General features: G+C 49.0%; 12 protein-coding genes across 12 annotated transcripts; 9 read left to right on the top strand and 3 right to left on the bottom strand.

The window, feature by feature from the left end:
- Positions 1-1,758: 1,758 nt before the first annotated feature.
- Positions 1,759-3,616, top strand: PPTG_05056 (hypothetical protein). Its single transcript, XM_008898523.1, has 2 exons — positions 1,759-1,996; positions 2,089-3,616. The coding sequence occupies exon 2, from the start codon at positions 2,326-2,328 to the stop codon at positions 3,583-3,585; it is 1,260 nt and encodes a 419-aa protein (XP_008896771.1). The 5' UTR covers positions 1,759-1,996; positions 2,089-2,325; the 3' UTR covers positions 3,586-3,616.
- A 2,172-nt stretch (positions 3,617-5,788) lies between these two features.
- On the top strand, positions 5,789-7,164 carry PPTG_05055 (hypothetical protein). Its single transcript, XM_008898522.1, has one exon. The coding sequence runs from the start codon at positions 5,829-5,831 to the stop codon at positions 7,023-7,025; it is 1,197 nt and encodes a 398-aa protein (XP_008896770.1). The 5' UTR covers positions 5,789-5,828; the 3' UTR covers positions 7,026-7,164.
- Positions 7,165-7,860: 696 nt separating this feature from the next.
- On the bottom strand, positions 7,861-7,989 carry PPTG_21629 (hypothetical protein; the record flags this gene model as incomplete). The annotated part of the gene is made up of 1 exon (XM_008899260.1): positions 7,861-7,989. The coding sequence occupies one exon, from the start codon at positions 7,987-7,989 to the stop codon at positions 7,861-7,863; it is 129 nt and encodes a 42-aa protein (XP_008897508.1).
- A 375-nt stretch (positions 7,990-8,364) lies between these two features.
- On the top strand, positions 8,365-9,665 carry PPTG_05054 (hypothetical protein). Its single transcript, XM_008898521.1, has one exon. The coding sequence runs from the start codon at positions 8,578-8,580 to the stop codon at positions 9,295-9,297; it is 720 nt and encodes a 239-aa protein (XP_008896769.1). The 5' UTR covers positions 8,365-8,577; the 3' UTR covers positions 9,298-9,665.
- A 96-nt stretch (positions 9,666-9,761) lies between these two features.
- PPTG_05053 (trehalose-phosphatase) lies at positions 9,762-14,475 on the top strand. The gene has a single exon (XM_008898520.1). It carries the CDS (start codon positions 9,963-9,965, stop codon positions 13,605-13,607), a length of 3,645 nt encoding a protein of 1,214 aa, XP_008896768.1. The 5' UTR covers positions 9,762-9,962; the 3' UTR covers positions 13,608-14,475.
- Positions 13,736-15,380, bottom strand: PPTG_21628 (hypothetical protein; the record flags this gene model as incomplete). Its single annotated transcript, XM_008899259.1, has 7 exons — positions 13,736-14,081; positions 14,134-14,379; positions 14,457-14,677; positions 14,739-14,972; positions 15,039-15,115; positions 15,177-15,272; positions 15,332-15,380. The coding sequence occupies 7 exons, from the start codon at positions 15,378-15,380 to the stop codon at positions 13,736-13,738; spliced, it is 1,269 nt and encodes a 422-aa protein (XP_008897507.1).
- A 101-nt stretch (positions 15,381-15,481) lies between these two features.
- Positions 15,482-16,367, top strand: PPTG_05050 (FK506-binding protein 2). The gene is made up of 4 exons (XM_008898519.1): positions 15,482-15,791; positions 15,895-15,908; positions 16,021-16,041; positions 16,124-16,367. The coding sequence occupies exons 1-4, from the start codon at positions 15,534-15,536 to the stop codon at positions 16,257-16,259; spliced, it is 429 nt and encodes a 142-aa protein (XP_008896767.1). The 5' UTR covers positions 15,482-15,533; the 3' UTR covers positions 16,260-16,367.
- A 193-nt stretch (positions 16,368-16,560) lies between these two features.
- On the top strand, positions 16,561-19,001 carry PPTG_05049 (hypothetical protein; the record flags this gene model as incomplete). Its single annotated transcript, XM_008898518.1, has 4 exons — positions 16,561-16,959; positions 17,021-17,143; positions 17,219-17,615; positions 17,686-19,001. 4 exons carry the CDS (start codon positions 16,561-16,563, stop codon positions 18,699-18,701), a joined length of 1,935 nt encoding a protein of 644 aa, XP_008896766.1. The 3' UTR covers positions 18,702-19,001.
- Positions 19,002-19,690: 689 nt separating this feature from the next.
- PPTG_05048 (hypothetical protein) lies at positions 19,691-21,623 on the top strand. The gene has a single exon (XM_008898517.1). It carries the CDS (start codon positions 19,848-19,850, stop codon positions 21,291-21,293), a length of 1,446 nt encoding a protein of 481 aa, XP_008896765.1. The 5' UTR covers positions 19,691-19,847; the 3' UTR covers positions 21,294-21,623.
- A 415-nt stretch (positions 21,624-22,038) lies between these two features.
- PPTG_21627 (hypothetical protein) lies at positions 22,039-22,617 on the bottom strand (the record flags this gene model as incomplete). Its single annotated transcript, XM_008899258.1, has 2 exons — positions 22,039-22,060; positions 22,415-22,617. The coding sequence occupies 2 exons, from the start codon at positions 22,615-22,617 to the stop codon at positions 22,039-22,041; spliced, it is 225 nt and encodes a 74-aa protein (XP_008897506.1).
- A 729-nt stretch (positions 22,618-23,346) lies between these two features.
- PPTG_05047 (hypothetical protein) lies at positions 23,347-25,846 on the top strand (the record flags this gene model as incomplete). The annotated part of the gene is made up of 5 exons (XM_008898516.1): positions 23,347-23,697; positions 23,761-23,958; positions 24,035-25,018; positions 25,104-25,321; positions 25,414-25,846. The coding sequence occupies 5 exons, from the start codon at positions 23,347-23,349 to the stop codon at positions 25,844-25,846; spliced, it is 2,184 nt and encodes a 727-aa protein (XP_008896764.1).
- Positions 25,847-27,400: 1,554 nt separating this feature from the next.
- Positions 27,401-27,890, top strand: PPTG_05046 (hypothetical protein; the record flags this gene model as incomplete). The annotated part of the gene is made up of 3 exons (XM_008898515.1): positions 27,401-27,437; positions 27,506-27,732; positions 27,882-27,890. 3 exons carry the CDS (start codon positions 27,401-27,403, stop codon positions 27,888-27,890), a joined length of 273 nt encoding a protein of 90 aa, XP_008896763.1.
- Positions 27,891-27,982: the final 92 nt, after the last annotated feature.

Genomic DNA, 27,982 nt, shown 5'->3' with positions numbered 1-27,982 from the left:
ACCACCGCTGGACTTCGATAAACTCCCGGCACAAGATTTTGTCACTTGGTTGGTGACACTAAATCGCAGAGATGGTGGACCTCTGAGCTACTCAGCCCTCAATACACATAGGGCAGCATTGTTCAATCTATACCGGGATTTTGGATTTACTGTGGTTAAACGCTGGAGTCGGAGCTGGCACTTCAAAGGACTAAAAACAAGCTAGCTAAAGACGTGGGGAACGGAATTGGTGACGTCAAGACAGGCAAAGATCCACTGATGTTTGATATGTACACGCTTCTCTGCCAAAAGATGCTTGCTCACCCGGCGAAGGAGATGACTTTCTCGCACACATACATGGTGATTGCGTGGAATGTGATGTGTCGTTCGTCTAATGCATTTGGCATTCGACACTCTCATATGGAATGGCGTGGCGACGCATTGCAGATCTATTTTGCTCATATGAAGAATGACCAAGGTGGTGATCGTCCTCGTGACCCGCATCACATATATGCTAACCCTTTGCGACCTGAAATTTGCCCAATTCTAGCTTTAGGGATCTTTTGGGCATGTAATGATTTTGACGGAACAGACTTACTATTCCCGGTAACAACCAATACGAGCGGTTTCGGAAGTCGCTGCAACGAATTCTGACACAGCAAGATGTCGCCGCTGAGCTGAGCCGCCAGGGACTTAAAGCTACGGAGCTAGGTACTCATTCTATGCGAAAAGGTGCGGCTACGTTCTGCTCGTCTGGATCGACTGTGTGTCCATCATCGACAGCAGTACATTTGCGAGCAGGTTGGTCCTTAGGAGGTGTCCAGAATACATAACTTCGATACGAGGTAGCTGGCGATATGCACGTCGGCCGCACTGTTGCTGGTCTACCTACGGAGAGTTTACAGTTTTCTATTTTGGCTCCACACTTTGAGGATCACGAGGAATGGGTGAAAACTGGAGTTAAACTGATGTTTCCTAGTATTCCAGAGAGGTTGGAATTTTCGTCTTCTTGACGGCCGAGACGTGCCTGACAGAAAGCAGCAGAGGCGCTTGAGTGACCTTCGTTTTGTGATGAAGAAACTGGAGCACGATGCCACATCAAAGAATCTGCTCCAAGACTGTAGAAGTATCGAAGATGCCACTAATATGTACCTGGCATGTGTAGATAGTGTTGCTGCCGAGTCTACAACCGAGCGATCCCGTAAAAGGCGTCGAGGGCAGCTCAGCTGGTCTACTGTTGGGAAGCTCTTTCGACAAGCAAAGAAGACGAAGCGTAGTGAGGGGTAGTGATGCTAATTAAAGATTATCCCGCAGTTTTGGTAAAAAAAAAAAAAAATTTGCATAAACTATGATATGTCATAGAGAATCCAGTTGTCCGACGAATGTCCGACGAATTCCGTCTAAGAATCAATAAAAAAATTGATGTGGTTTTTTCGTCTGAATGCCATCCAAGCATATTCTATTATGACCCAAAAATTGACTTTTTGATTTGGGTTCCGAATAACTCAAATGAACCATGCCGTTGGATGGCATTCAGACGAAAAAACCCCATCAAATTTTTAATGGATTTTCTCGTCTGAATGCCTCACTTTCCGTTTTGCATAAAACCACAACTATGAGCTCGTCCTGGGTGTTTTTGGCTGCAAATGTAGCTTTATTCCTTGTGCATGTTCACAGCGAGTCTGCAGTCTACAAACTGCACACGGACTCCAAATGTTCTTCGAGCAATAATTTTCCAAACCGTCTTCTATGTTTTAGTAATTTTTTAATTTTTTATTCCCTACGTACTTTAATACATTAAAATAAAGTAGTCTCCTCATTCAGGCTTCAAGGCAATCGGTACACAACCACAATGACTTCATCATCGACACCTCCGGCACTTGCAAAGCCAGTGGCATGAGCATGATCGGATGGCGTCAACTGCAGGTGGCATACATGTAGGTGTTCTGACTCATTCCCAAACTCTCAGCCCCAAGCGCTGTCGTCGTATTGAATTCCTCAACAGCGGCTGTGGAATGTACTGTTTAGTAAATAGTGTTTACTTACCGTAAGTGTATGGCTGTCACATGTACAGTAACTAATTAAAATACATGCTGTCTCCTAACTCAGGCTTCAAAGCAATCGGTACACAACCATAATGACTTCATCATCGACACCTCCGGCACTTGCAACGCCAGTGGCATGAGCATGATCGGATGGCGTCAACTCCACGGCATATAATAGTGGCGGCCGTTGGTGGGGCTCACTAAGGTAAGGAGAAACCCAACGAGACAACAACTGTTGATCTCCAGATGTGCTCTGCCCTGTCGAGCATCAAACGTGCCATCAACCGCCTACAGCAGGAGCATGAACCTACCGGACCCTACTAAGCCAGAGAATAGGACCTCCCAGCAGGAGAACCACAATTCTATTCGACAAGTCCAGTCTACCACCGCCGAATCGACCACCTCAAGCATGCGTCTTCCTAGTCTCTTCCTCTGCCTTGTAGCTGTCGTGGCCGGTGTTTCTGCCGCTACTACACAGTCGACTGCGCAGCCGATTCTGTTCGCTGCTACTTGGACGAAGGAGACCACGAATGGTATCAACACGTTCAAGCTGAACACGGCGGACGGTTCCCTTACGCCGTACGGAATCACCCCCCTCAGCTTCGCGGCCAAGGGACTCAACCCGACGTACGTCCAGGGATCGACGAAGAAGTTCTCGAATGGTGAGCGTGTCATCTACGCGCTCAACCGCGGGTCCACCTCTGGCTACCTGTCGGCGATGACTCTGCAATCGAACGGCACTCTGAAGGTCATTAACTCACAGGAGATGAAGGGAGCATCTCCTGCCCACATTGCTCTTAGCCCCAAAGAGGACTTCGCTTCGGTTGCCAACTACGCCGGCAGCGTCTCTCTGTTCCCGCTTAACGCTGATGGCTCTGTTGCTGCCGAGTCTTTTTACCAGGACTTCCCCGTTGGAAGTAAGGTGGTCATGGACACTCAAGCTACGGGCCACATCCACAGCACCACGTGGTTGCCGAACTCGAACCACGTTGTTGCTGCCAATCTTGGCGGTGACGAGCTCCTTCAGTACGAGCTGGACGCGACCAAGAAGACGCTAAAGAGCCTGGCGACTGTCAAGCGCCCTGCTGGATCGGGACCCCGCCACATGGCTATCGGTGCGAAGGGAGACATTGCCTACGTCACGGACGAACTGTCGAACACTGTCGGAGTATACACTATCGACAAGAAGGCTGCACTGCTGTCGAGCACCGCTATCCAGAACGTCACGACGCTGCCTGCTGGATTCACGAACACCAGTACGGCTGCCGATATTCACTTGTCCAGCAACGGAAAGTTTGTGTACGTTTCGAACCGCGGTCACAACTCAATTGTCACGTACAAGATCAACGCCGATGGCACACTGAAGGCTCTTAACTGGGAGAGTTCGCGTGGTGTGACGCCGCGTGGTTTCGTGATCTACCAAGACTGGCTGATTGTGGCCAACCAGGGATCGGACGACATGTACGTGTTCAAGGTGAATGGTGAGACCGGAGCCTTGACATACACTGGCAACTCGTACAAGATTGACGGAGCTATCAGCCTCTACGTCGCAGAATACTAACTAGATGTTGAGTTACTAAAAGTGTCCTCCATTGTTCCTCAATTTCTTCCTGCAACACACTCGATTGCTGTGAATACACTAGCTTTCATGCTTGCGTACTCTTCCGTTTTGTGATATTTTAAGATTCGAAGGTTCCAAAATTCGATGATTGCAAAATAGAGAAGCTCTTTAAAAATATTTTAAAAATGCTGATTACACAATGCATTTTAATTATATTTTGAAAATAGGTTGTCTACAGAATCTGTCAATTTATTTCAATAATTTTTTTCTTTTAGAAAGCACATAATCCGTCAATTCGATAGTAGAGGACCGCTCAAAGCGTTTTTTTTTAAACAGAAGTTTTTATGAATGAGTGTCGAGACAAGCTGTGAATTTCATTAAGTTGTGAGTCACAGCTTTATAGAATCTGGTGGACCTCTCCATTAGCTAAAAATATCTGAGCTGGTGCACATGTTACGCTGGGCAGTGAGGCCGAGTTGCTTCTCGGACTTGCTTGAAGCACAACTGGCCGTTCGAAGAAAAGATCAAAAATTATACAGCGCGAACGAATATGTACAAAGAAATACTTCAGCGTTAGGATCTCGATTCAAATTCTTCGGATTCGAGACCTGTGTATTGAATAATAGTCTTTCAAGAGTTGCGATCAACAAATATTGTTATCATAACATGTTTAAATATCGAATAATGTTGTACTGCTATAGTATGCTCTACCTTTTGAAAGGAAAAGAAAAACCGCTCCCATTTTTAGCCGGGTTTAAGCCGTATTACTTCGAAGTAAATGCAATATTCTGGATCTAGGTAGTACAGTACATGTATTAGATTAAATGTAAAACTTACAGAATGAACTGTGATATCTGTTTTAGATTCGATTCGGGAATTATAGTTGTTTCCAATAGTTTGTTTCGCTAATCCAGACGCTTTCGCCTAGTGATATGCTCCGTAAAACGCTTTCCAGAAGGAATACAGCTCGGTTAAGCTTGCATACCGCTACTAAGAAAGTGTGGGTGGTTTATTTGGTGTGTTTGATTTACCTGCATCGTGAGGAGAAGAGCAAACAGAAGGGCATATCATAAAACGCCAATCCGACCTTAAAACCACCGTTCACATATTGATTGCGCTACCAAGTGTTTGAATGCAGTGCAGATCTATCTACTTGTACAGTTGTGTATCCTTGCAAATAGAGGCTCGAAAAAAATCATAGCAATTATTCGATGTGTCATACTTGCTTTGCGTGCAATATCACACCTGTGCCGCACAGGCTGCGCGTATAATAGTGAGGAAATGAAATTATTGTTTGAGACCACAGCATCCTTGCTGCAACACCCGAGACGGCCGTCTTCGTTTGCACCGGTCCTTCTGTGTGGCAAATGACTAAGACTGGTCATTCCGTTTTTTTTCTGTGGGAACCGGTCATATGACGAGTTTCGCACCAAAGAGACAGACCTCCCATTCGACGTGGATATCTCAGCAGCTACCGTGGGCCCGTTCTCAGAGGAGATAAATAAATGAATATCCCAGGCGGTGTAGTTTAGACACCTTCTGTTTATTCCTTACTAAAAAAATAAGGCAAGTAAAGCCACAAAATAAAGTTAATCATAATCTAAACAAAAATGAGAAAAATCCGCTAAATTGCGGATTTTTCATTTTATTTAAATTCTATGCCTATTTAATAATTTTAGGAGGCCTGCTGGCTCGCTCTTGTGACCTCTATTCACGCTCGTAAACATCGATAACCTTGTCGCCCTGTAAGCAAATTCACAAGCCAGAGAGATTAGATCGTACCTTGAAGATGTACATGTACTAAGACGGAAACCTAATGTTCGCCTTGAGCTGCTCAAGTTGAGCAGCAAAATTTTGAAAGCATCAATTTGGATAGAAGTTTAATAAGCGATACTTTATTTTTATAGCTAAAAAAAGAAGAAAATGACACGCAAAGTAATTATCGATCTCTAAAAACTGATAACTCATGCACGCTTGTTATACTGTACTTACAGTTAAGTAAAGGCTGGATCGATGTGAAATGTATAGCCAATCTTCAATGTATGCACGTACAGTGTACAGCCTATGCTGGCTCTCATAACGATATGCTTGTTGACTAGCTTATGAAATGGACATTTCGCGGGTAATCGTGTTGGACGATAGGACGAACAAAATCTCTCGATGGTGATGCCAGGCAGAGGCATCATGCCTCACTCTTCGATTTACTTCGCCAACAACACACAAGCCAGCGTTGTTCGCTCAAGATGCGCGTACCAAGTTCTCTTTTAGGACTCGCCATGCTCTTTGCCGGTGTCACTTGTGCTTTTGTTGAGGGAACGCAACAAAGTGCATCGCAGCCTATCTTATTTGTGGGCACGCACACGCGCGACGAAGGATGGATGGTCGGGACTGGGAAGGGTGTCTACACCTACAAAATTGACACGAGCGATGGATCTCTGACCCCCTTCGGGGTCACACCAGTTGGCGTTAATCCTGTGTTCGTCCAGGGATCGACAAAGAAGTTTTCAGGCGGAAAACCTGTGCTCTATGCAGTGAACGCGGTTACCGACGAATCCAAGACCAACCCTGGAACTCAAACTGGATACGTGTCAGCACTGACGATGGGGTCAAACGGTACCCTCGAGCTCCTGAACACTCTCGAGTCACATGGCGGAAACCCGACGCACATTTCGTTGAGTGCCAACGAAGACTTCGTTGTTGTCTCGAATTACGACGGGAGTCTTGCCATGTTCCCGCTGAATGCTGACGGCTCACTTGGCAAGGAGAGTTTCCATCAAGACTTCCCAACTGGAAGCAAAGTCGTCATGGACCAGCAAGCGGTTGGCCACATTCATAGTTCCACGTGGATTCCCAACTCGAACCATGTCGTCGCCGCAAACCTCGGTAGTGATGAACTACTCCAGTTCGAACTTGACACGAAGCAGAAAACCCTTAAAAGTCTGGAGACTGTCAAGCGTCCACCAGGATCGGGGCCGCGTCATATGGCGATGCATCTTAAGCGAAACATTGCTTACGTAGTGGACGAGATCTCTAACACCGTCGGTGTGTACGAGATCAACAAAAAGACCGCTTTACTGTCGAATACGGCAATGCAGAACATCACGACGCTACCGGCCGATTTCACAAACAAGAGCACTGCAGCTGACGTTCATTTATCGAGCGACGGAAAGTTCCTCTATGCGTCAAACCGCGGTCACAACTCAATCGCTATATTCGCTGTTCGCGAGTCGGATGGTACACTGACATCTCTTGGTTGGGAAAGTAGCCGTGGCAAAACCCCAAAGAGCTTTGCGATCTATGAAGACTGGATGGTGGTTGCCAACCAAGACTCGGACAACATGCATCTGTTCAAGCTTAACGCGGACACTGGTTTGCTAACGTACACCGGAGACTCGTACGACGTGGGAACACCAGAGCGCGTCTACATTGGCAACTTTTAAGTACCAGCTACCGTGATTGCTTAACACAGATCTCTCCATCCTATTATGACAGTTCCGCGGGAATGTTGAAATCCCAGAAAGCTCCACATTAGTGCAATAAACCTTTGCAATCTAAGTTGAACGCCCTTCATCGATGAGATTGCCTTATTGGTGGTGCTCCTTGTCGTAGCTCGCACGGCAGACAGAGACAGAAGTCGTAAAAATCCCCATTTCTCATTTTGCACACCACCAGTAAGGCGTCACGATATCATAATTATGTGGCCTGGTCAACAGCATCGAGCTTCCTTGGCCGGTCAATCCTTTGGAGAAGATAATGAATTTAGTGCTGGCCGCCACAGTTACTACTGCTAAGGTGCTCCTGTCTGGTTTGGGAGCACTGGTGAACACTGGGCTCGAGCTAGCCAAGATTTGCTTACGGGACATTCAACATCAAAGAAGGCGTGGAGACCTTTAGATGGGCCTTCGAATTGTTGGAACGCGTTCATAATCAAGATATGCCCACGGATAAGTAGCAAAACGTGCAGTAAACTTTATGATATTGAAATCAAGGAATAGGAGCGCGTTTGAACAAGTTCATCTAGAAGAGTTCTCTCTAAACAATTTGTGTTCCATCACGAAGTGGATACTGCACATATTTGAGTATCTTCACCGCCGCTAAAAGCGCAGCGAGTGTGATACTCAGTGGTTAATACCTTCATCGTCACACTTGTTATCTGCACTGTTTGTTACCGCGATAACGGATCCAATTAGACCTTTGGCTGCAAAGCGTGATCACAACACTAACAATAGCTAAAGGACATCCACACTTCTGTAACATGGCGACGCTAATACTTCGTCATGCGATCACCTTGATGAATACGCGGCCATACTGTGACCCATGGTGAATACGACCACGACGAGCATTGCGCGCAGTAGTCTCAGCTAGTACTTGGTAGCTGATGACTGCAGTGCAGTCGGCCTCCATTAGCCCTTAGGACTCCTTACCTCCATCCACTTGGTTTCATGGTATTATCAGGTCTCATGTTGAAGCTGACGAAAGGATCTCCATCGCACGGCTATGACAGGCAAAGATCGCCATCCAAATGAGAGGGAGAGAAGATGCCAAATGTCCAAGCAGAAGGTAGAGGTGATGTTTAGCTCGCTAGGCGAGCACTATTAAAATAGTCCAGGGCGGGCAGATAAGGCCATTCTTATCGCGCATTACAGTTGTTGTCAGCAGTCCCTCCGTTTTAGCGCTGCGATCGCAGTGCAATGTCTGTCATCCTGAAAAAAAAAAGCCACCTTCGGGAAGTACTGTGCAAATCCGTGGTTTCGAAAAGCTCACATCCCTGGTTGCGCAAAGAGGGGGTGCTTTCTTTTTCTGATTTTCATCTTGTAAGAAACAACACCTTGCGTTGCGTTGCCGAATCAGGACGACAAAATGGAAAGATGCTGACAGATGTGACCGCCAGCAGTCGCGGCGGCGGTTGCGCTGGCTGGCGGTCGCCAGGAACCCTCCGCTCACAAGTGAAAAAGCTGCTGGAGGTGTCAGCACTTCCTGAGATTTCCATACATGACCGGCAGAACAAACTCGCGTCGGGAGGCCGAGGAGGTCCTGCCGCTACTGGCGCTCGAGGCCGGCTCGTCCGTCCACGACAAGGCGTACGACCAGGGCAAACCCACGGACAGTGATCAAACGCCGTACCAGCGCGCGGGCTATGTGTCCTACGCGCTTAAGCCGGGCCCCAGCGGCAACCGACGACAACTCACCGCCACGTACGGCTCCATGCCTGCAGGCTCAACCAGGAAGAGCGGCATCCCCGTGGCCCCGAGACCGACCGAATCAGACGCGCTTCTTGGCGGTAGCGACCAACACAGCAACCAGAGCGAAACGGAGAGTGATAGTGACGGCAGCTGCACGGCCAGCAGCAACGGAGGCTCGCTTCAGTCCATTCTGAGAATCCCCTCGGCCGATTTCTCGTGCCGTAGCCTCAAGAAACAGGCCTCCGTCGAGTTCGCGCTGGACATCGACAGCGACGAGGATGAAAACACCAAGCGGAGGCTCGACGGCTCGTGTTCCACGCGCTGCATGCCGCGCCGCCTCACTATCGAGGAGAAGACGGCGCTTTACCGCGTGCGTCCCGACCTGGAGCTTGTCCCCACAGTGGTCTTGCTCTCGGAACTTGAGGAGATGCGGCGACGGCGTCAGCGCAAACTCATGTTCTCCATCCTGGGCGCGTCGCTTATTCTGCTCATGATGATCGTCTTCTACTACCTCGTCTCTCAAATGTAACGTGAATGTTAATCTTCTACGAAGAAGGTTCACACAGGGGCCGGCCGGCTGCATCGAAGACGCAGGCACGCCCACTGTATGCTTTTTTTTAATTAACCCCTAGATAAATACATTAGAAGAAACTGTCGACGTACGACATATTCCACCTACGAACGACGCTTTGCGCCGTTGACACAACGCGCTGCACAGATATCGTTGCCGACAACTTGCTGTTTAGATGCTTACCACTTGGATGCTTACCACCAGTACATCGAAACAAACACACACAGAAACACAACGCCGTCTACGGCCCATGCTTTTTCATGCGGTCTGGCTCGTGCAGTTAACAAACCAAATTTATCGTTCGCAATAAAAATTATACCTTTGGTATCTTTATTCGTGTGTGAACGAAAAGACGTTTATAATTTCTCCTCTAATATTTCATAAGCTTCTGAATTATGTGTTAGTGCAGTTTCCATAACCATTTTTCGTCAATTCCAGCGGCCTCCACCACTTCGCTGCGGCTTACTCGGCCTGCGCGTGCGTATCATACTCACAATTCGCTGCATCGAACATTGGTGCTTTGACCAATTGGATTCTGCAGCTGCCGGCGCCTTGTCGCGGTCGCGCCTCGTCGCTTCTTCTCACGATTGTCTCTCCATCCATCACAATTATAAACGACGTCGATGGCCGAAGGTGCTGCTTTCAAGGAGCGCGAGGGAGCGCTGCTGCGCGAGCTCTCGGCGCTGTATACGAAGCTCAACCAGGTGCGGGAGAAGCGCGTCAAGGCGGAGCAGGAGAGTGGCGATAACGACCACGACACGGACGACGAGGGCGTCAAGGGCTCGAGACGACGTCGTCGCGTGCTGCTGGTCACCCGCACACTGCCCTTCTGGCTCGTATCTGAAGACGCACAGTCGCAATGGCGCGCTGAATTCCCAGAGCACGCGAGTCTTAATGGAGCCATGGAGATTTTCCAGTCACTACACGAGAACTATGACTGCGTCTGGATCGGGTCGGTTCATGGAGAAATCGAGCCTAGCGAGCAAAATACTTTAAAGGAACAACTGCTGCAAGACCGCAAGTATTACCCCGTATTTCTAGATGAAAAGAGAGAACGACTATACTATCAGGGCTTCTGCAAGACCGTCATGTGGCCTCTGTTCCACTCGTGTCCGCCCACAACGGACGACCAGATTACGCAGCATGAAACGATGGAAGGCGGACAAGAGGACGAGCGCAGTATGGAGAAAATGTGGCAGGCTTATGTAGCGACCAATCAGGCGTTTGCAGATGCGGTACAAGAAGTTTACGAAGAAGGAGACTTGGTCTGGATCCAGGGGTATCACTTGACGCTGGTGCCGCAAATGGTGCAGAATTTGTTCCCGAATGACAATATTTGTCTGGGATTCTTCATGCACATTCCGTTCCCATCGGCAGAGCTGTATCGGATACTGAACAATCGCGAGGAAATTTTGACAGGCATGTTGGGCGCGGATTTGATCGGCTTTCAGACGTACGAGTACGCCCGACACTTTCAAAGTGCATGCGTGAGACTATTGGGACTCGAGAGCAGCCACAAAGGTGTGGATTTTAACGGACATTTTGCGCGTGTGACTATTTGTCCAGTGGGAATTGATGCTGAGAAATACATCGCGATGGTACAGTCCGATGCTGTTCAGGAGCAAATGAAGCAATTAGAGGGTCAATTTTCAGACAAGAAAGTAATTTTGGGCGTGGACCAACTGGACCAGACCAAAGGATTGGTGCATAAATTACTTGCAGTTGAGGAACTGTTCACTCACAAGCCTGAACTTGCGAAAGAAGTGGTGTTTCTGCAGATTGTTACGGGAGCATCAGTGTACGAGTCTGCACTGGAGTCTCAAGTCGAGTCGCTTGTGTCGCGTATTAACAGCAAGTTGCAAGATATCGGTACTGAAGGTCCCGTTCAGTATTTGAATAAAGAGATCGCTGTGGAGGCTCTGATCGCGCTGTATGCGCTGGCAGACGCGCTTGTGATCACTCCTGTACGCGACGGTATGAATACTGTTCCCTTTGGGTATATAGTCTGTCGAGAGGCCACGGACAAGCACGCTCGCGTGATCCTGAGTGAATTTGCAGGTTGTGCTCAATCCTTGGGCGGCGCGCGCCTTGTGAATCCCTGGAATACCGAAGAATTGACGGATGCGCTGCAGGAATCTCTCCAAGACAACGATGAAGTGATGCGTGCCCACCAGCACATGTACAGCTACGTGAGTTCGTTCACTTCGTGGCATTGGGCGGATAATTTCCTGGAACAGCTTCACGAGTGCAGCGAAGAGAACGCTCTATCTGTATCTGGACGCGAGTTGAGTCGTAGAGATATGACTTCAGCATATTCGCGATCATCTCGACGACTGATTTTCATTAATTACGAAGGTGTACTTGCTGTTGAGGCGTCGATCCCGGAGCTGGCTTATCCGCCTCAAGAGCTTATCTGGCAATTGTCTATGCTTACGAAGGATCCACGCAATACGGTGGTGTTGGTAAGTGCACGTAGCACTTCAGTCTGTGAGCAGTGGTTTGCTGGGCTCTCGGGGAACCTCGTTCTTGCTGCAGAGTATGGCGTTTACGTTAAGTGGGTCGGTGAGAACGAGCATTGGCACTGTATGGTGCCGAATATGGACATGAGTTGGTGGGAACACGTCGTGCCGTTGCTGGAGTACTACACAGAGCGTACCCCAGGTGCGTACATCGAGAGAAAAGATAGTTCAGTGGCGTGGCATTACCGTGACTGTGATCTGGACCATGGCTTATGGCAAGCGAGTGAGCTATTGGTCTCTTTACGCGAGATCACGCGGTCGCTCCCAGTGTCAGTGTGTCCCGGTAACCGGTATCTGGAAGTACGACCTCAAAAAGTTAGCAAGGCTACGTTGTTTGAGCGCATATGGGAGTTTATGAACTGGTCTTTGCTATTCCCCGATGAAGATCCAGCGACAACGGAGTATTTCGGAGAACCGGTACACCCGCCGTCATCGCCAATGATAAAACCACGTGGATTCCACACTGACCCTATTGGCGAAGATGATACGACTGGGTTTAGTTTGGACGATCTTGAGTATCGGGCAGATCGGAAGGATTCTGTGAGCTTTAACATGGATGCTGGGGCGCTGACTTTAGGCCAGTTGGAGGATGTGGACGATAAGCATCCTGTCGATTTCGTGTTGGTCATCGCGTCAGGTGATGACAGAACGGATGAAGATTTGTTCTCATTCCTGGTGCCACCTCCGATTGATCTGGAGGCATATTGTCGACAGCTCGAAAAAGACGAGTTTGAGAATCTATCCGACAGTGAACAGGAGGGAATAAAACCCGATATTGATGAGTCGTCTTCGTTTTCTCAACGGAGTTTTATCCTGGACGCAGGCGAGAGTGAAGGTGGCATTGGATCTTCCAGCTTTGGGGATATTAGTGATGACATGTCTTACAACGCCTTTCGACGGCTTCTGGGTCGAGATGGCAGCTCCGCGTCACTCGCTACAGGATCTGGAGAGCGAGGAGGTCTATCGGCTGCTGCATCGTTGGCTCGGCTTTCGCAGCCCAATGATTCCGATTTTCTCATGCTAGGTGAGAATATGACAAAGCTGACTCCACTTGCGAAGCCTTCGATCTCTGAAGGTGCTGCGAATATGTTCCCGGTGGCGATGCTGAATCGACCATCGAATGCTCGGCGCGATGAAATTACTGAGAAGAGCAAGTTTACTCCTCGTCGTGACTTCCCGCCATCTGCTGCTTTATTCAAGGCTATGAAGGTGAAATATGGCGACAACTTTGGCATTCACAGACTTCCGGATACACCGGCAGCTTGCTGGGCACTCGTTTGTCCACCTACTGCACGTGCCAAGCTCGAAGATGGCGTGGGGCAGAGCTCGGAAGGAAAGTCATCCATCACTGGAAGCCCGGATGTGGAGCGTTCACCACCGGGTGAGTCGTCGGGCAATAGCTCAGCAAGCAGTTTGTCACCTCCCTTGCCAGCCGAAGGCAGTGGTAATGATGAAGAGCACACTCGACACGAGACTGAAGACAAGTCGCCTAAGATTATCGCTGCAAAGGAGCTCCCAGAAGGTGAGTCGGTCAGTCAAACGACGTCGGTATCTACGGATGAAGCTGAAGACGGTCGATATCGCTTTCCGGTCAACACGTTTGTGTGCACACTTGGCCGCAAACTCTCACAGGCGCCGTACTTTATCAAGAACTCTGGAGATTTATTCCAACTATTACAAGAGATGGGTATGAGCAGCCACATTCGCAAGCAGCGAATGCTCTCCATGGGCAGTGTCGGGGATATTTAAGGCGGACAAGGAGGTCTCTACGCTAGACCTTTCATGCGCAGCAAGCCGATTGCATTTCCCACACCAGTGTGGTGTGTATATTCCTTGGCTGGGTTATCGACACGCATGGAAAGCGTTAATTATTTTATTCAACGGGGGGCAACAGGAAGCAAATTTTGAAAATGAAAAGCATAGGATGACACCCCCATACAAGCAATAAAAGAGTTGAGAAGTGAGAAATCCTTACCATTTTCATCGCACAGCAGGAACAACCACTCGGATGTGTAGCGACGGACGTCAGTGTCGAGGCATGTGAGGAAAAACTTCAAGTGTTTGAAGAAAAGTATCTTTGTCCGGCCAAAGGCATTGGTGACAGAGTCTGTGGGCTCTGTTGCTGGTAAAACAGCATCCTTGAAGCACGTTAGGATGTCTTGGCCACCAGTCTTTGCCAGATTGTGGCACACGATAATTGTGGGCAGCATCTCCTTCAGCGGGCTGGATAGCAGACGTTAGCGAAACAATAAGTGTCAGCTGGCGCATCACTTACCTGGTTTTCTCGACCCGTACTACGAGCAACATGGCGTGTAGATGATCTAGAACTGGTGAGAGTAGTGATCTTTCTATATAACCAGCATTTTCGCGATGTTGCTGCTGGATAAATGCTGCCAAAAGACTTCCCGGGAGGAACATGAACACCTCCATTACTTTATTCTTCAGCTCGATAAGACTGTCGTTCAGCGGAGATAAGCTTGGATGTTTGAACTGTAGAATCTCCAGTAGCAAACGCCCAAGTCTGTGTATCCTCAATATGCATTAGCATTGTTTTTTGTACTTCAAGTAGTTAGCATTAAAGTGCAATTGATACCTTACCGATGAACAGTACGGAAAATATCCGGTTGCAGTGTTTCCTGCTCTGCTGTCCACTGCATTTCGTTTACTAGCACAGTGATCAACTTGACCAAGTCGAGAAGTAAGGTTGCACGCGCTCCAATGGCGATTTCGGCCTGGTTTCCGTGGTTGAACCCGTAGAACAGTGTCTGAGGGATCAAGACCACAATTGAGTAGCAATCTTTAACCATGCGAACACAATACTAATGATACCGTATAAATCAGCTGCCAAGCTTCGAGTGAGCCGCTTAAATGTCGTGGTACTTCAGGAGCTTCACAAGAAACCAGCAAGACTTTCCAGACCAGCCAGTGTAGTGCAACATCGTCTCCCATCTTTGCAATACTCAACAATCGCGCGACGAAACCTTGATCAATGAGAGTTTGTGATACAAACTCTGGTCGCGAGTACACCGAATTGATCATGCACTTGAGAGCCTCTTCCCGTAGAGCCGAACTCCACGACCGATTTTCAGCAAGCAGCAAGAAGCTGTCCAGTGACTATACCACCCGTGTTAGCACAGGTATACTCTCTCATAAAACACCACGGCTCACGGCTCTGTGTACCTCAGCTGATAAGAGCTTATCGATTCCTCTCCGATCACGCATGAATACTCTGCACGCGCCCAAAAGACGACAAATGGCTATACACATGCAAGCGTCAATACTGATCACCAGACAGTATATCACAAGTGGAGCGTATACCTTCATCGTTCTCTACTGTAGGGTTATTCACCTTTGCCAGAAAAGCTAGAATCCTTTCTACAGCTTCCTCGCGTCCTGGAACCGAGTTCAAGTGAGCTACAAACGAGACGTCAGCACTACGATGGCCGCATTCAGCTTGCTGAGGTAAAACATACCTGTACCGATCTCTACAGCGCGAGCAAACTCCTCAATCCACGCCGTCATACCTGCAAGATCGAGGGGACGTGAAGCGACGTTGAAGTGGGTCGTCCGCTCTTCTCTGATTGGTTAGTATTTCCTACCAATGATAATTGACCACTTGGAACAATTTCGGCATACTTTATCAACGTTGCGCACAATCCAAGTGGAGAAGTGAAGATGAAGTGGACAGCGTTTCTTGTGGCCGCGGTGATGGCGGCTGTGCAGGTGCAGGCCAAGGACGACCTCCCGCCTGACGCGCAGCTGCGCATCGGCGTGAAGCACCGCCCCGAGGAGTGCACCATGAAGAGCCAACTGGGTGACACGCTGTCCATGCACTACACGGGCACATTGCGCAAGGACGGCTCCAAGTTCGACTCGAGCCGGGACCGCAACCAGCCCTTCGAGTTTCCGCTCGGTGCTGGCCGCGTCATTAAGGTCGGGATTAACTACATGTTGTTGGGGGAGTTATACTGCAGGTTTTGGGCTCGATACTAACGTCACTGTTGTCATTTCGGTGTTTTTTGTTTGATCTGAGCAGGGCTGGGACCGAGGGTGCGTGCAATTTTAAGATTACTGTAGACTGGTCTAAAAGACTACGGTACGGTGGCTAACGTGATCCGCTGTGTATTATGTGTGTGTTTTTGCTGGTTGTGTGCTACTGTAGACTTGTGGACATGTGCATCGGGTACGTGAACTACTGGCAGTTATTTTATTATCTACTTTTTGATACTCACTAATATTGGCTATGTATGTTGTGTGTTGTGCAGTGAGAAGCGTCGTCTAACGATCCCGTCGGACCTGGCCTACGGCGACCGTGGCTCGCCTCCGAAGATCCCCGCCAAGGCGACGCTGGTTTTCGACGTTGAGCTGCTCGACATCAAGCGCAAGACCGACGAGCTGTAGATAATCGGAAGTGTCCATTACAACACTTATCGACAGTATATGCATCTTCACAGCAGATAAGCTGGCGGATGATTAAATGACAGTTTACTTAAGTGTCCAATGTTCGGCTTATTTTTTCTAATTTTCTTAACCTTGTGTATCTACAAGGCACATACACCTTTTACCTAAGGTGTTGCTACTTCTTGTATGCATTGCGTTGACATCGCCAACGCTGCGGACGTCAAGACGCCGAAAATGATCGCGCTAATAACACGTTGACTAATTGAGTGCGAACTTAAGACGAACTTAGTGCAGTTTGAAAATGGACAGACCAAGCAAAAAGCGGCGTGCTAGTGACCTGCTTCCGTGTCGTGATGAGGACTCCACAGCCAGCGCCAACCCCCAACAAACTGCAGGATTCGACGCCGAGATAATGCAAAAGCAACTGGAGCTTTTCGTTCGCAACGGGAATGTGGACACCGCCCAGATATTAGGTGAATTGCTGGTCTCCATTGCGCTGTTCCCATCAGATTCAGAGGCCCACAATGGCAAGAAAAGCGCTCGCGCCGAAGCAGACGAGAGTTTCTTGTCGCGGAGGCGTGGTGAGGATTTTGTAGAAACAGCAAATTACGCCAGGACGCTGTCGCCTGCGTTCCATTCCAAGACATTGCGCCTTTTTGCAGATTTAATGCTCGCCAAACGCGAATTTAAACGCGCCATTGTGAGTTGCAATGCCCTTACGACGGCGTATGGTTGTGCGTTATTAATGGTGGTTGATACAGCGGTATTATCACCATAGCTGCAGGGATATGAGTGTCGTGACGAACGAGCAAGAGCTGGAGGTGAAGCTCAAGGTAGCCAGGTGTTACGTGGAGCTCGAGTGTATTCACGAAGCCATCGAAGTGGTACGCTTGATTGCAGTTATGTACGCAGAAAGTTGAAATGCTAACAAAATAACGGGAATTATTTACTACGAGCAGCTGAAGTCGACACCGCTGGAAGGACGGACTCTGAGCATGAATCTACTACTTGGGAAATTGTATGTGAACGAAGGACTGCAAAACAAGGCGGAGGAGAGCTACACGGCTGCCCTACGACAGAATCCATACGCTTTAGAAGCAGCTTTAGCTCTCACCGAACTGGCAGCAGCAAAAGATGCATCGCCGGATGCATTTTCTGGATCGGATGGAACAGCGAGGGCCGGCGATGGTTTGAAGCTGACACCGGTTACTGTCAGGCATCACGAAATTGAACATTTCTATAGTGACCTTGCCGCGAAGCCTAACGCTGCAGACATCGGTCTATCTCAAGTAGACTCGTCGTGGATGCAGACGTTGGTGGCTGCTCACATGGATGTTGAGCGGGGTAATTATCGAGGTATGTCATTAATCACTAGCTTGTTATTGTTAAACTACGGGCTAACGTTTTTTTTTGCTATGGTTCGTAGCGGCTGTGGAGTCATTCAACACGCTAGATCGAGTCTTTCCTAAGAATCTACATTGCTTAGTGCGCAAGGGAGCGCTCGAGATCGATCAGGAGCTGCTCCATCAAGCTCACGTAACATTCAAGCGTGCACGGCAGACCGACGACTTAAACTTGGCATTTATGGACCGCTACGCCAATTGTCTGCGAAAAGGGAATTCACGCACCAACCTCAATGACTTGGTTCAAGAGCTATTCAAGATCAGCAATACAAGTGCAGAAGCATGGCTTGCTGCTGCGTATTATAACGACGTGAAAGGAGACTTCGAGACAGCCTTACAGTTCTCCGAGCGTGCCATCGCGGAGCGACATCGCCACGCTCCAGCCCACTTATTACGAGGTGAATTACTGCTGCGGATGCATCGTCCACAGCCTGCGTTGAAAGCTTTCTGGACTGCATGCCGCCTCACTCGGTCTCTACAGGCTTACACGGGTATTATCACTAGCTACTGTGACTTGTTTGCTATTGGTGTGAACCGATACAAAGAGGCATTGGCAACTGCCAAGAGTGTCGTGAAGCTGTACCCACAGAAGGCACAGAGCTTCGTGCTATTCGGTAGTGTACTTGCACTAAGCTCAGAGCACCGAGAGCAAGCGCGTCAGGCGCTGCAGAAGGCGTTATCCATGGAACCTCGCAAGCTCTCCACCAATTTTGCGCTTGCTGATCTGCTGGTCGAAGACGGTAACTTACGCGGAGCCATTGATAGACTGCAGGCATTGGGCGAGCGTCACCCTCGAGAAGAAGTCTTCACGAAGCTGGCGTACGTTTATTCCATGGACAAACAGTACGCAGAGGCGTTGAAATACTTCCACCAAGCATTGAGATTAAACCCTGGGTCGACTGAGGCGTTGCAAGGACTGGACCGACTCGAGAAGTTGATGCGTGGTGAAGACCCGGATGAACTCAGCAACAGTATGGAGCAGATGGAGCCGGAGGAACAAGAGGAGTCGATTGAAACCAGCGAATACCTATCGCCGTAGAGATATCTGCATCGATAATGAGTTTAAGCACGACTATCCTTAGCTTAGAGCGGTTTATTCGACGGTGTCCGACGGCGTTTTGGGTCCATGGCAGCCCTGCGCACGTTCTTGGGGTGAAGACATCGCTCTCATTGGCCTGTTATTGATGGGAGCGAGCAGTTTCCTGCGAAACCGAGCGCCACTGCAAGTGCTCAGCCCCAGTGGAGCTACAACGGGGACGTGTCGGCTGGACGACAGCGTTGCCCAGTGGTAACGCCACAGAACTCGAGAAACCACCTACTTGCCAAATATTCGATAAGCATTCGAGAAATGATGCCCCGATGGCGATGCGCCACTAAGGCGAGGACAACTCGTTGTCGGGAATGGCATCTCCATATAGAGCTAAGAAAATGCATCTCAGAACGATGACGAATCTGAGTCTGAACCGTTGGGGATGAGGGTACTGCTGGCGAAATCTTAACTTTACACTTCAACGTAAACTTCAGTCTTAGGATACGCCGATACATGGTGTACTGTAAAATTGTCGATACAAAATTTTTTTTTCGGTGTTGAAAAGCACCGGGAAATTCTACAAATTTTGCGTGGTTTTTCAAGGAGAATTAACCTACAGATCCGCAGTCCGGACGGCACGTTCGCAGCACGAAGAATGGAGCCGTGTTCTCTTGACGCACCTCGCTCTAAACACAATAAAAAAAAACTGCCAAGCATTCGCGCTATTTTTTGCCTGGAATCGCTCAGGCCCGTCCCAGTGCGACGGGCAAATGAAAAAAAAACTCAACTTGAACAAAACGCTCACATCGAGCAAGCAAGCGAGTCAGACTGGAGGTGCTCCCACGTCGCACAAGGCTGAAACCACCTTACTCTTGTCGATAGCAACAAGTTATCTTTTTGGCCGGTTCTTTTTTCGTACATAGCTTCAACGCATAACGGCTGGCTGGCAGCCAATCAGCATGGGCTCATCCCCATACTCTGCGTCAGTCAAAGATCCGATCCCCGTGTTTTGCATCAGTACTTTTGACACTGCAACCTGACGGCGGTTGGTTTTTGCCTCCATCCGTTAAGCCAGCGCCGTTCGCTTCATTCCCGAATTGGCCCGCGTCTGCGCATACCGCGTCCGCTTCTCGCCCGCTCCCGTCCGCTGTCGAGATGGCTTTGCTCTTCCGAGGCTCCCGCGCCAGCCGCGCGGCGCTCAAGAGCGCGTCACGTCTGGCCAGCAGATTCGGCCACGAGCGATCCGCTGCTCGCTGCATGAGCACACAGGCGGCCCGTGCCACGCTTCTGTCCAGCGACCTGGCCACGGCCTCCACGAACGCCAAGCCTCCGCCTGAGCTGCAACGTCTGCAGCTCAACGCGGCCATACTGACGCAGCTGCAGACCCAGATCCAGAGCCTTGGAAACGCCCCAGGCAGCCAACGCGACGCGTTCTACGTCGTGGACACGGCCGCCATCGAGGATCGCTTCAAGCTCTGGCACCAGTATCTGCCCGAGGTGCGGCCATACTACGCCGTGAAATGCAACCCGGATCCAGCCCTCATTGAAGGCTTGGCCCGCCTCGGAGCAGGCTTTGACTGCGCCAGCCAGACGGAGATCAGCTCTGTGCTTGGCAACGGCGTCCCTGCCAGCGACATTATCTATGCCAATCCGTGCAAGCAAGGCTCCCAGATCGCCTATGCACACGCTAACGGTGTCGACATGATGACCTTCGACTCGCAGGATGAACTCACGAAGATCCACAGCATCAACCCCAGCGCGAAGCTCGTACTGCGACTCTACGTGGACGACTCGAACTCCATCTGCCGTCTCGGCACCAAGTTCGGGGCCATGGTGCACGATGTCCCGGACATCTTGAACCACGCCAAGGCTCTGAATCTCGACGTGGTCGGCGTCAGCTTCCACGTCGGCAGCGGCTGCTTCAACGTCGAGGCCTATTCGAACGCCGTGGTTCGTGCCCGCAAGGTTTTCGACATTGGTCACTCACTCGGCTTCAACTTCAACCTGCTGGACATTGGCGGTGGCTTCCCCGGTACGGAGAACGCCCCGATCCGGTTCGAAGACTGCGCTCTTGAGCTCAAGAAGTCGCTCGCCGTCCACTTCCCTCAGAGCAGCGGAGTCAAGGTCATCTCGGAGCCTGGCCGCTTCTTCGCCGCGTCCACCCACACACTGGCCGTCAACGTGATCGGTCGTAAGGTGGCGCCCACTTTTGACGTCCCCGGCCAGCCGCCTGTGCTCGCCAGTGCTGCGGGACAAACACCCAACTATATGTATTTTGTGAACGATGGGCTGTACGCCTCGTTCAACTGCATGGTTTACGACCACCCGACGATTCAGCCTGTGATCATGTCGGATGCCGCCTCGCCGGGCGCCACCCAGATGTACAAGGCTAGTCTTTGGGGCCCGACGTGCGACGGCATGGACTGCATCATGAAGGAGGTGGAACTGCCGTTGATGGACATCGGACAGTGGATTCTGTTCCCGAGTATGGGCGCCTACACGTGCGCTGCCGGCTCGGACTTCAACGGTTTCCAGCGCCCACAGAAGATTTACTTTGACTCGAACTTCGTGGCGGACGACCAGCAGCAGTTTGTGCACTAGACCAACCCGAACGCTCGACTGAAGAGTGAAAAGCAAAGAGAGCGAGGACAACACTTACCATTGCACCCGACGAGTCGGCGTCGAGGTCCTGGACCTACAGGATTTAAACTACTCAAGACTTGGGAGCAGCAGGGTCTACCAGTTCTTTCAACAGAGGAAGAAGAGCTCAGCCTCGGGGGTAGAACTAGAGAGAGACGGCGCCCTGCTACTATCAGTCTGTTTTCTCTTTAAACAAGTCCCCAAATACAATATCACTTACCGACTACCACTGTAGTGCTTTAACACTGTAAATACTTCAAAAAAGCAGCCTAACAATAAACAGTTTTGCATGTACTTTTGAAGCACGGCAGTTTTCCAATAGCGGATTTATTTAATCTGCGGGTGAGTGGTAAATGAATCACCGCGATTATTGATTTTTAATGGGCCAACTTAAATGGGAATGGAAAAATATTTCGAGAGATCTGATTGGCCGGGATGGCATTCAGACGAAAATAAGCCACTAAAATTTTATTGGTTTTTTTTCGTCTGAATGCCAACGGCAAGCGACATTTTCATTGGCATTTACGACTTAACCCTGATTTATAAAACACTTCTTTGTCTGGCATGCTAATTTTTTTTTTAATTTAAAAGCGTTTCTAATTTATTGAAAACTGAGTTTCGTTTCTACTTTATCTATTGGAATGATTCTCTAATATTATTTTTAAAGATTTAAATAGCACTTTAATGATACTTTAAGCATACTATTCTAAGATTTCTTGAGAATAACACTAGAAAATCTAAAGCCTGATTAACATGGATACATCGTCGTACTTAGTTGAAAACCAGGAAAAGGGGGCATTCTGCTTAAAAAAGTATTTTACAAAATTAAACGTTAGATCAACATACGAGTATAATATGGAAACGAAGCACGTTAGTGAACTAGCACTACTTCAGCACTACACATCATCACACACTAGACCTCTTTCGGTGGCCACTTAGTCCAAATTGTAAAGCTACATCTCACGTGCATACAGTGGGAGCTTAATCCAACATTGTCCCGGTGAAGTGCTGCCATTAGTCAACCTTCTTGAGATCTTCCGCCAATATGTGAGGAATTTATTGTTCCGTAGCTGCGCACTTACAGCTCCGTGTAAATTTCACGCATCTTCAAGTTTATTGTCTCCAATTGCAGTATTTGCGTCCACTCAATATCGAGGATAATAGACATAGCTTCGGTCTCTGGTGCAGCTGAATTCTGCGAGATCTTTTGTTTGAACCTCAGCTCGTTCTCGTTAACTTTCGCTACACAGAATACCAGCCGAACACTCTTCGAGTCAGCAAGCATTTTTTTTTCAGTACCTGACCTTGTCAACCACCCCACAATGCTCTTTTTATTGACATAATGTCTTGTTGATACTGCCATCTGGAAGAGGAGAAGACGTTTGCTGGCTGATCCGACTGGATACATGTAGTAAATGGTGGCAAAGGACTCACATGTACTAGCCCAAAAATGTGCCCCCTTTGCAAGTGTAGCCATCGAAAGTGTGTTCGGCCCAAAACGGAAAGACCCCTTGATTGGTGAACATTGGAATTGTGTGCGGTCTTCCGCAGCAGAGAGGAGTAGAGCAACCTAAAGCGCCCTGCTAACGTCTCGTGCATCTTCATTCTAAGTAAATGCCCGCGAAACGCTGTTGATTTCTGAATGCCACGAAAGATATGTGATCAGTTTGTCGGACTTTATGAAATGCATGAGAGAGGTCCCCTTCAGCACCAAACAGATCACAAATTGGGAGGCAATGTAGCATCAATTCCCTCGAATCATCTGGAAGTAGAAGTGACACGCACGATGATGTGTAGAGCCTCCCGTTTCCTCTCGTACCCGATGCTCAAGCTTGGCAAACCCCCAAATTGTATTCTCAATCAATTTCAACCGTTACTTCAGAAACCCTTCATTCTTAGATCGGCATTCTCAAGCCATCGTGAGTTTTGTTCATCCTATTTTAAATGTGGAAGATTGGTCAACTTACTGGTGTACTCGAAGACAGAGCGGCAATACCTGCGACTGCGCGAGTACATGCGCCATATCATAGATGCCGGGTCTGGTAGAGTGTCAGCTGACTCGGCTGTGTCTGGAGATATTGTGTTGGATACCGGTCGGACGGAGTTGGGCGCGGAAGTTGGAGTGCGTGAAGAGTGCAAGCACCCGTTTAACGCGTATTTCGTGAAAAATTGGGATAACTCTCGTCAAATTTGGTGCGCGTTTGAGAGGCAGAATGCTTGCACCCTGGGCAACAACACAAACAACCGTCTCGAGTCTTCGCGGAAGCAGCTGAAGGAGCTTGTGGACTCTTTCATGCAAGTGGACGAGCGCATTGTGTCGATAATGATTTATCAAGCTCAGGCGGAGAGGAAGCTTCTGGACGCGGTCTACAAACTATCTGTCGAGCATAACCCGAAGTAAGATCGCGAGATGGATTTTCTTTCAAAGTTGGTAAGTGAGCACGCGTGCGAGCTTGTGTACGAGCAGTACAATTTCGTGACCATAACGAAAAAGTATAATTTTCACGAGGCGGTTCCTGGTGTATACTTTATCCGGTGTGATGCGGACGATGAAGACGCATTGGATGAGCCGCGCAGCGAGTACTCCGTCACGAAAACGGATTGGACTGGCTCGTGTTTGTTCATGGTTTCGCGTTTGGTGCCATGCCGTCATGTTTTCTTCATTCGAAAGGCACTCAACTTTGAAAACTTGATTCCTCCAGCTTCTGAACTCGCGCTGGCTGCTGTCGTCGCTTCGTGTTGAATCCGAGTTGCCTCAGCTGTCTGAAGAACCGTTTCGTGTGTCCAGAGTGTTGAAGGAGACCAATGCTTGTTCAGATTCCAACCGGAAGTTCCGCGAAGCAAATTTCGTGGCAACTTCAATTAGTGAGCACTTGAGCGGATTGGGGATGGTGGAGTACCGGGCAGCGATGAAAGCTTTGCGTGACGTTGCCACCCTTTTCAAGCATGGCCAATATACTACCATCCCCGAGATAGCTGGCGAAGACAGCTTGAGTGATGCAAATATGAACACCACTGGTGGCGCGCGCCACCCGACTACAGACAGCGAAGAGGTATCCGAGGCATTGGAGGTGGGGCAAGTTATCCCTAGGCAAGCGGAAGATGTGAGCCAAAGAATGGTGTCTGCTTCTTCAGTGGAGAGCACTCAAGTTTGCGCAGATCAGTCGGGTTCAGTTGGGGACGAGCCGGACTCAGGTGATGACCAGTCGGGTTCAGTTGGGGACAATTTGGTCTCAGTTGCGATCGAGACGGGCGCGGATGGTGACGAGTTGGATGCGGAACCAGCACAGATTGCTACGGAAGCCGAACGTGTTAGCATTGAAAGCGAGACGTCTCAGGACAATGATGACCACAGCTCGATGCTTGCGCTTGCAAACTTGACCGATGATTTCCAGATCATGAGTCCTCCAAAGACCAAGGGACGCCCAAAGCAAAAGCCACGGGCTGTCAAAGCAAAGTGGAACCAGACTATCGCAATGGTACAGGAAGACTTGGACATGCACGAACGTCAAATGAGCCTACTGACAGTTTATGAATTACTGGATGGCGAACCCGTATACAAGTCGACACACGAGAAGCTGCTGCAGTTCAAAGAGTTCCTGTTAGCCAGCAAGCCGAAGCCTCCTATCGCCCACGAGATGTCAAAACTCCCTCCCACAAAGCCACTGATGCGACCAGAAATGGTGGTGCGAATATTTCCCATGCAATTAATCAACAAGTGTACCGCCAAGGTCACAGTCTACCAAAAAAAAGTAACCGTTGGAGATGCAGTTGGCGCTGGAGATCGTTGGCGTTGGAGTTTTTGCGAACTCTACGATATCGCTCATGAGAAAGTGGCACACAGCAGTAAAATTCATAAAGAAGATCAAAAGAGCTATGACCTGGATCGAACGATTAGATTTCACGCGACACGGGAACTCTAGCTTCTACGTCGAGGAGGACCCCGCCATACCTGTGCTGCTGGAAAATCTCCCAATCCTGTCGAACGAGTATGCGGACATGGTAGACCTGCCTGTGAAGGAACCCTTAGCGCCCAAGTCATGCAGATGGTCCTACACAAACTATTTGATGCGGATCCTAGTGTTCTAGTGATCAACCCATCTAACATTGGGATTTCAAACGGAGCCGTAACGACAGACAGTGGATACTTTCAACGGGCGTTGGCTGGAGTCACGAAGAAGATGAAAGTGCTGTTTCCAATCAACTGCAACAACAACCACTGGTGCACTGTGCTAATGGATATGAAGAAGGGCAGAGTGTACGTCTACGACTCGATGGCGCCCTCCTACGCTGCCAGTGTTCGTGTCGTGGCACAGAAAATGATCATGATGCTGCCAGATGGAGTCAGACCCAGTGCTCGCTTGGTGACGCACGATCCCGGGCTTGGTGTCCAGAGCGACAGTTACAACTGCGGTGTGTACGTCTTGCTGGCATTCGAAATATTCTGTGGGTCAGAGCCGCCTCGACAAGAAGATTGCAATGCATGCGATACCGCTATTTGCGCACGTGTATGATAAAAAAGTAGCAGTAGCAGTAGCTAAGAAGCTGGATGGATGAAAGAAGGGGAGAGAAAGTAAGTAACTGAAATCGTTGCATACAACAGTGTTTGTCGAGTTATAAGCTTGATAACGTCTTTAGAAATGAAAGGGTAGACCTGCCCAGCAGAACACTTCTCCCGATTTGGACGCCGATGTCGAGCCGCTCCGGCTCTTTGGTATCTTCCGGATATACGCGTATAGTGTATAATATTTAAGCTGGCTCTCTCGAGTTGGGTGCTGCAGTGGGCACAGGATGGGCGTCTGACGGTCACAACTGGGCATGGGTGGGTGCTGGTTTGGTGTCGTAATTCCGGCCTGCCCCGTCCCATGTTCAGGAGGTGGGTGCAGCAACGAGTGCCTTTTTATCAGTACCTGACCTTGTCGACCACCCCACAATGCTCTTTTTATTGACATAATGTCTTGGTGATACTGCCATCTGGAAGAGGAGAAGACTTTGCTGGCTGCTCCGACTGGATACATGTAGTAAATGGTGGCAAATGCTGAAGCCGCCTCGTTCGCTCACAACGGGACCCGCATGGGGAAGTAAGTCACGTTCTTCCCAAACTCACCCTGTTAGCATGTATGAAAAGACCAATTTGCTCACCAATCACAATTCGAGTTTCACAAAGTCGATTCAGAAATATGTTGCGTGACAAACAATTTGACTCCCCCCCCCCCACAACGGCATGTACACCTCGGTGTAATTGGCATCGCTCTCACCTGAGTTGAGCCATTTTTTGTTTGGACTCGTAAAACATACCGTCTTTCTGGAATGATGGAGGCGTTTTCAGCTGCCCGCCAAGTAGGGGAACGACTGGATATACACCGCCTTGTGAATCAGGCAAACGTTGCGCGTTCTGGGGGGTTTCGAATCTGTCGGTAATCTTATATGTTTTGGCATCATCCAGCTTGAAATCCTTTGAGAAAGACTTCGTACTGCTGGGGAAATTGCGATACAGCCTTTCGTGTTGAAAATGAATGAAGAAGTAGCCGTAGAAGATGAATTTACGAATACCTGTGTAATTCCAGACCAAGCGTGCGAAAACCTATTTCTTATTATTGACAATACGTTGGGATAATAACATTTAAGAAATTAATTGTTTTGACTGCTACCAAAAAGCTAAAAATAATTGAGGTTGTTACACCAATTCTTGCTTTTTAAACCTACAATAACGTTCAGAGGGAAATATTGAACAATACACATTTTTCTTTTCTTACTAGCAAAACGTTTACTGTGCCTTAATTGAATTCCATCTCGTTTGTAGCGATCTTTTCAGTCTTTTTGATTCCCGTAACACTTAACACAATACGGCCTACTACTACATGTAGGTTGATCATTTACGCATGAAAACCCCTTTAGAAATTTGCTACAATGCATTTAAATTAATGAAATATTAATTGCGATTGCGCTTTTACAAACACACCTTAAATAGAAACGGAAAAATATTTCGAGAGATCTGATTGGCCGGGATGGCAAGCGATATTTTCATCGAAAGTTCTACAAGTTCGTTCGTTGTTGAGTAATAAAATATGGCCTGGGGGCCAGTACTGATGTGGGGTAGCATTGGTATACACCTTTGCCCGTCCAAACTGACTGGCTTCAGGTGGCCGAGAACAACGGCATTTCGCGAGCAGTGGCCTACCGTATTGTCGCCTCAGGACGCGTGGAGGATGTGTCACGCGGCGGCGCTCGGGGTAGCGTCGTGAAGATCACAGAAGAGGCCAGGAACAAGCTCGAAGAGTACCTCAACGAGAATTGCACATTTACATTAGAAGCTATGCGCACGATGCTCTTTTTGGACACGGAAATTAACGTCTCCACCTCAACGATCTGCCGCCACTTGCTGGGCATGTTGTACACGGTAAAACAGACACGCATCGAGCCCATGACGTGCAACAATGACATCAACAAGACCAAACGCTTCAAGTTCGCGGAAGCTCTCAAGGACTATCAAAAAGACGGTGGCTGTATTATCTACTTTGATGAGACTAACTACTATGTGTACGGTAGGCGTGGTGATGCCACCGTCAAAAGGGGCCAACTTGCAAGTCCAGTGCGCGGTCAACTCAGCTATGGGTGTTGTACTCCATCGGCTGGAGGGAGGGGGGGGG

The sequence above is a fragment of the Phytophthora parasitica genome, assembly GCF_000247585.1.
Source record: "Phytophthora parasitica INRA-310 unplaced genomic scaffold supercont2.7, whole genome shotgun sequence".
Taxonomy (NCBI): domain Eukaryota; phylum Oomycota; class Peronosporomycetes; order Peronosporales; family Peronosporaceae; genus Phytophthora; species Phytophthora nicotianae.
Note: the sequence above shows the minus strand (reverse complement) of the source record. Positions and strands in the feature narration are given on the sequence as shown.

Bases quoted from the DNA above. Each gene is read 5' to 3' on its own strand.
- PPTG_05056 (XM_008898523.1), top strand. From the start codon at position 2,326: ATGAACCTACCGGACCCTACTAAGCCAGAGAATAGGACCTCCCAGCAG.
- PPTG_05055 (XM_008898522.1), top strand. From the start codon at position 5,829: ATGCGCGTACCAAGTTCTCTTTTAGGACTCGCCATGCTCTTTGCCGGT.
- PPTG_05054 (XM_008898521.1), top strand. From the start codon at position 8,578: ATGACCGGCAGAACAAACTCGCGTCGGGAGGCCGAGGAGGTCCTGCCG.
- PPTG_05053 (XM_008898520.1), top strand. From the start codon at position 9,963: ATGGCCGAAGGTGCTGCTTTCAAGGAGCGCGAGGGAGCGCTGCTGCGC.
- PPTG_05050 (XM_008898519.1), top strand. From the start codon at position 15,534: ATGAAGTGGACAGCGTTTCTTGTGGCCGCGGTGATGGCGGCTGTGCAG. The intron at 16,042-16,123 runs GTACGTGAACTA...TGTGTTGTGCAG, and splicing joins CTTGTGGACATGTGCATCGG to TGAGAAGCGTCGTCTAACGA.
- PPTG_05048 (XM_008898517.1), top strand. From the start codon at position 19,848: ATGGCTTTGCTCTTCCGAGGCTCCCGCGCCAGCCGCGCGGCGCTCAAG.